The 6,513-nt window shown below is 39.3% G+C and overlaps 3 protein-coding genes across 3 annotated transcripts; all 3 read left to right on the forward strand.

Moving 5' to 3' along the window:
- Window positions 1–381: 381 nt before the first annotated feature.
- TM35_000034720 (putative protein kintoun-like) lies at window positions 382–2,454 on the forward strand (the record flags this gene model as incomplete). The annotated part of the gene is made up of 1 exon (XM_029022239.1): window positions 382–2,454. One exon carries the CDS (start codon window positions 382–384, stop codon window positions 2,452–2,454), a length of 2,073 nt encoding a protein of 690 aa, XP_028886785.1.
- A 570-nt stretch (window positions 2,455–3,024) lies between these two features.
- TM35_000034730 (TTAGGG binding factor) lies at window positions 3,025–4,170 on the forward strand (the record flags this gene model as incomplete). Its single annotated transcript, XM_029022240.1, has 1 exon — window positions 3,025–4,170. One exon carries the CDS (start codon window positions 3,025–3,027, stop codon window positions 4,168–4,170), a length of 1,146 nt encoding a protein of 381 aa, XP_028886786.1.
- Window positions 4,171–4,687: 517 nt separating this feature from the next.
- TM35_000034740 (putative mitochondrial carrier protein) lies at window positions 4,688–5,641 on the forward strand (the record flags this gene model as incomplete). Its single annotated transcript, XM_029022241.1, has 1 exon — window positions 4,688–5,641. One exon carries the CDS (start codon window positions 4,688–4,690, stop codon window positions 5,639–5,641), a length of 954 nt encoding a protein of 317 aa, XP_028886787.1.
- Window positions 5,642–6,513: the final 872 nt, after the last annotated feature.

The following is a 6,513-nucleotide window of genomic DNA, read 5'->3' on the forward strand; positions in this document are numbered from 1 at the left end:
TTTTTTTTACTTTGCTTTTTTTTTGTGTTATTTCTCTCTCTCTCTCTCTGTGTGTGTGTATGTGTGTAAATTTTCTCTCTTTTTATTTGCTCTCCTTTACTTTATGATGTGGGTAAGACCTTCTGAAAATCCTTGGAATTTTGCTACATTGTACGGGCTGCCCTTTCGCCTTATATTTTGGTTTCCCCTTCTATGATATGTGCCTTTGCTGTGATAATTTTGGTTTCTTTCTCCTTCGTGTTTGAAGACATTATTTTTTATTTTTCCTTTTTTTTTTCTCTTTTGTCACTTTATCTTTTTTTTTTTGTTTGTTTGTCGTTTCCCCATTTAGACAGTAAACAAACCAACATTGGGAGCGACAGTAAGGTGAGTGTGTGTGTGATGCCACTAGAAACTGTTAATTTTGCCAATAAAGGAAAGAAGGATGCCGAAAAGTTCACTCCTACTCCTGAGGAGCTGCGAACTATTCAAGAGAAGATGAAAGATCCAAAGTTTGTGCAGCTCTTTCATGAATATATGAAGTCTATGGAAGACCCGGAGACACGACGCGAAGAGGAGGCGTACTTACAGCAAGTGGAGCGTGAAGCTAAAGAAGGTGGTGACTACAGTTTTGACTTTGTATTTCCCACTCCCGGATTTGTTGTGGAATTACTGGAGCCATCAACATCGTATCGTGTCTCTCAACGGTCGCGTAGTTCGGAGAACGATAAAAAAGGGAAAAATCAGCGGAATAGTCCCCGCGTTTTTGTTAATATGTGTAGTAGTGAAAAAATAGATCCCTTTAAAGAGGAAACGGCAACTGATAATCAGATGAGCAACTGGCATGTACCAGTATCTATTTCAAAACCGAGAACAGAGATATTCTCTGAAGAAGTCGCATTATCCGGAAATGAGAAGGGGAAAAGTGATGATAATGATGATGATGATGATAAAAAAGAGTCCGTAATGGTTTACGATGCCGTGTTTCATCCACGTACGCTGCAACTTGCAGACCGTAGCGACCGTTTTTGTTGTTTCCTTGTAAATATAGCTGTTGAACATATTAACACTGGCTATGGGGATCGTCATGGGTTTGAATTCCGCCGCCTTTCGAGTCGTATACGTTCAGTAGGAACACCACAGAACCAAACAATCACTCGAAAAGATGGTAAATCACCATTTGAAATCTCAAAAAATGAGCCGGCACTTAAAGGTCCAACAAAAGTACTCTCTTCATCAAAATCTGATGATCAACGAGAAACTCAAACTACTTCTTCTTACATCAAAGAGAAATCTGATAAGAAATCAGAAAGAAATCCAGTATCTAACTTGAGTGTAAATTCAAAAACGAATGAGGTAAGTGGGGAAAATTTACCAAAATATAGCATTGTTCACCGAGGTCATATGGATCTCACTGATGCTTGGGGTTGGAAAGTTGTGGATCGTCGTGTTGGTATACCAGAATTTCTCGTTGTCAAGATGGAGTTTGTCGGTGTACAATCTGCAGGAGATCTAAGCATTGAAGTGGAAGGCGCCTACGTTACCATTGCAAAAAGCGATACACATCCCTATCATGGGATAGTAATACTACCCTTTTCAGTCGATGCCACACCAGAAGAGGCAAAGTTTGAACGGCGTAAAGGTTTATTGACGTTAGTACTACGAGTTGTGCCACCTGCTCCAACTGGGATTACAGCTGCAGAAATGCGGCAACAATTAGTTGGGGATACCGATCAGACTTCTGACCTTAAAGAGAAAATTATCCCTTTACGTTCTGAAGAAGTCGTTCTCCCTTCTTCAGTGGATTGTAGTGAACCAAAAGTAGTAACGCCAAGTGAAACAAATACTTCTTTAGAGCCACGTTCTGAACAAGAGAAGGACTTGCAATCACCTGAAAAAGAAAATGAAAAAATTATTTCTGAACCTCAGTTTTCTTGCATTAAAGACCAAGACCGGGTTCGTCTGATGATGGAAAAAGTACAAGCAGCAAGACTTGAGCGTGAAAAAGCTGCTGCAGATGCTAATAGGGATCAAAAAGAGGCTAAAGAAGAAAAAGAAACAGAAGTAGCTACCACAGTAGACAGCGTGAAAAATGATGACCATAAAGTAGACTTTGTTGATCCCTCTCATGCCCAAGAGGAAGAATCAAATAAAGCAACTACAACTACAATAACTAGCGCTAATGATGTAACTCCTTCGGAGGAAACTGTAGATTTAGTAAAGGATACGGAAGAGTTAAAGATGCTGCAACAAAGACAGGATGCTTGGAGAAAAGATGTCCAAGAACGTTTGGAGGAACGGGAAGAGAATGAACGCCAGACGGCTCTCAAAGCTGAACGTGAGACACGTCGTGAGGCGGAACGTTTACGGAAACGTGCTGATATTGCAAAACTTCAAGAGGAAGCAGAAGTCAAGCTTCGAGAACGAATGGCTGAATTACCCTTGAGTAACCGGTACATTTTTGCAATTGATTAAAACCACATTCTCTAAATAAAATATCCCTTCTCCTTGGTGAGGAGAGACTGGTATGTATACAAATCTGTGTAAAAGAGCGAGATATGGGATGTGAAGGGAAGTTTAATCACATATTTATATGTTTATATATATATATATACTTGGTTTGCCGTATGGGTATCTGCAAAATTACACAAAGTTATACTATAGATTACTAATAACAAGAATAATGATAATAATAAAAAGTTTATTTGGTTGGTGAAAGATTCTATAGTTTTATCGGGTCCTTGAGTCTGATTTTAAGTATTCATGATATATATATTTTTTTTTCTTCTTTTTTTTTTATAGCGGTATATCTTCCCTAAAGGGGGTTGCATTAGGAATATTACGCATAGAGTTTATTGGAGAGGTAAAGTGAAGATAGAAGAGGGATACATATAAACCAGAGGATAGGGAAAACTTAAAAGTTTTTCTGTTTTTGTATTTCATATTTCCTTGAAATATTTGAGTGTGGATTCGTCACTGTTTTTTTTTTTTTTTTCTTTTTATTGTTTAGTTTTGCGTTTTGGGATCGGTTTTTAATTGATACAGATGTCGAACATACACTGTTCCCCTATTTCTGCTCCTCCTGTGGACTTTACCGTTTTCCACGAGATTATGCGGGATCACATACATCGAGGTAATGATTTTGCTGTTTTGGCTGCATTGGCTCTTAACGTTGTGCATGAAGACCCTCATTTTTGGCATACTTGTACATACCGTAGTGGTATTGCAGCTGCTGTAATTGGTTCTTCCTTGAATAGATCTGATAAGACGCATCCTCAGCAAGAGAGTGAAGTAACGACAGATGATACTTCTCTATCTGTAGAGCAAGAGCCACTTACAGCAAGTGAGTTATACATTATATTAAAAAGGATTGGGAATGATGATAAACTTCTCCGTCGTGTTATTGAACAACTGGAGGAAGTACCTGCGTCTCCTAACAATGAAGAAGATGTACTGTCTTCCTCTCCATCAGGGGTTGAATTACAGGTTGACCTTGCTGATCTTTGTACAGTACTACATGAACGATGTCGAAGCTGTAAAGTTAAAAAAAGCGGAGTTCTTAACGTACCACCTAATGTTGTAATAGATACTCATTCTGGAACGGCAAAACATCTTCGTTTATCTGATGATTCTATAGAACGACGTGTCGTTCATGTATGTGAATCAACTTCAAATTTCGGTAAAAAAATAAGTGAGGTTCAAGATGTGGGTAATGATGGTGATATGGATGCTGTAGGGTGTTCCGATGCTCTTGGTGTACTGGCACGAATGCCCGCATTACCAGGATCTACACGTGCTTTAACATCCTTTGACGCTGTTGGTGACTCTCTTGATTATAAACGTAGTGGACAGGTAGATCATATAAACCATCGTAGTAGAAAAGGGAATCAGTCTGTCCCTGAAAGTAGTAAAATGGGTGGCACAATACCTTCAGAGACTCCGTTAAAACAACGACGACACAAGTTTACTCCTGAAGAGGATGAGGCTATTTTGCGAGGAGTAGTACGTTTTGCACAGGGACCTGGTAGATTCGAAAGCATTTTTCATGCTTACCGCGATGTCTGGCATCCTGGTCGAACATCCACACAGTTGTATGATCATTGGCGAGGGACTTTGCGACAACGTACAATTCTTCAGCAAGGTGGATATCGTGGGAAAAACAGTATTGCAACACGAGGAGGACCTCACTAGGCATGATAGAAAGTTTTTACTGTTGACAATAAAAAAAAAAAGAAAGAAGAAGAAGGAGTACTGGGTTATATACTACATGCATAATATACGTATCCAAATTTATACATACATGGATGTGTATATTTATATGCTCGTGTTGGTGTATCCCGTATCAATAGAATTTATGGTTTTGAATTTTGTGCAGCAAACTTGTTTTTTTTTTTTTCACCCACCTTCCACGAATCTTTATATATTCTTTGCACATAGAAAACAGAGAGTTTATTCAACTGGTGGGAAAGTGAGGAATAAGAAATTATTTATTTCTCTTCATTTTTTTTTTCGTTTCTAATTACTGAAATTCTAAACTTTTTTTTTCATGTTTTTTTTTTTTTTCTTCTAAATGTTCCTTTTCTCTACTTTTCTCTTTTTTGTTGGTTTTTATTTTGATTATGGCAATACGTTCATCTGTGCTATTTTTTCCCGTCAACAACATACAAAAAAAAAAGTTTGACTGTTTACTTTTGGTCACTTGTGGAAGATGTCAACAGACAAGAGAGTTAAGAAGGATACTCCACTCCCCAAATCATGGACGATTGGCATCGCTGGGTTTTCCGGCATGTTTGGCTGGATTTTCACCCACCCATTTGAGATGTGGAAGAACACTGTGATGATGGCCCCCAGCGGCGCCTCTCAGATGGACTGCCTGCAAAAAGTGCGTGAACGCGGTGCGTTTAAGGGACTCTCCTCTGGTCTTCTTCGTCAGGTGGTGTACGCGCCGGCGCGGCTTGGGTGTTATCCCATCTTCCGCGATGCTCTCATCTCTCTGAAGGGCGGCCGCGGCGACGTTGCCCCGTCGTTGGCAGACCGCGCGCTGGCCGGTGCTCTCTCCGGGGCCTTTGCAAGTTTCCTGAGCTCACCGATTGAAGTGTGTTTGGTGCTGCAAACCACAAGTGCGGCGAAGGTGACGGTGGTGGATGCAGCAAAGCAGGTGTACACGGCAAATGGTATTACCGGTTACTGGCGTGGTGTTGGGGCCCTCGCCTCCCGTGCCGCCCTCGTTGGTGTTTGTCAAGTGGCTGTACACGATCAAACATTAACATTCTTGCGTCGTAAGAACCTGGAACGGTCTGCACGAAAGGGAGTGGCTCCATACGGAGATAGTCTTGTTGTGAATGCTGCCAGCATATGCACAGCCTTATTCTATTCTTTCTGCACAATGCCTGTGGAGATGGCACGTGTACGCATGTCCGCTGAGGCACGCAAGGGTAAACTGCCCAATGGTCAGGCGCCAGAGGTCAAATACACGAATGTTGTTCAAGCTATTGCTCGCATTGCCCGCGAAGAGGGCGTGTTAGTGATGTATGACTCCTTTTTACCATACTTCTGCCGTTGCGCGATGCACACAGTGGTTTGCTTCTTTGCGATTGAGTATTTGACAAGAAATGCAAAAGCATGGCGGGCTTCTAAAAAAGATTCTGCGGAACGGAATTGATAAAGATGTGATCTTGTAAAAAAAAAAAAAAAAAAAAAAAAAAAAAAAAAAAAAAAAAAAACGAAAGGAAAAAAAAAAAAAAACGATGAAAAAGCAAATCGCGGTAGCGGGAGAGCAGGATAATAGTAAATAAACCAAAAACGAAGAAGAAGAAAAAAAAAAAAAAAAACGAAGACAGCAAAAAGAAAAAAAAAAGTAGATACCATGAGGAATACTTATGTGGAAACATATCAATACATGCATTTTTTGAGGTGAATGGAGAATAGATTTCGGAAAGCGCATACTGTTTTTGTTATCTTTTTCTTCTTTACTTCTTTTCCATGTATATGACTAAGAAAAAAAAAAAAAAAGCGAAAAAAAAAAAAAGATGCATGCAATTATGTTCACACTAAAAGAACAAGAAGAAAGCTCACTTTGATCTACAGAAGAAAAAACATGAATATACAGCGAAGTTGAATGTTTCAGGAGAGAAATCAATAAGAGGATCAATACATCTATACCTCTATCAAGTAGATTGTGGATTAGATGGAAAGGCATTTGAGTTTCATACCTGTCAACAAAATTTCGGTAAAACAAAAAGAGGAAAGAAACAAATCATATTCCGTTGTTTTTTCTTCGTGTTTTTTTTTTTTTTTTTTTTAATGCTGAAGAGGTAACAAAAGAACAAAAGAAAAAAGACGGGAAACCTGGGTGTGAGGGGCATAAATGACAGAATGAGGGAAGTCTATTTTTTCTCTATTTATCTTTTTTGACGGGAAGGAATAAACAAAAGAGAGATGAAGAGAAGATAGCATGAAAAAAGGTAGAAGGGAGATGAAAGAGTTAGAACAACAAAAGAGATTGCTTAAAACATAATATCGACAGGAAGTTAA

The sequence above is a fragment of the Trypanosoma theileri genome (genome assembly GCF_002087225.1).
Source record: "Trypanosoma theileri isolate Edinburgh chromosome Unknown TM35_Tth_3_V1, whole genome shotgun sequence".
NCBI classification, from domain to species: domain Eukaryota; phylum Euglenozoa; class Kinetoplastea; order Trypanosomatida; family Trypanosomatidae; genus Trypanosoma; species Trypanosoma theileri.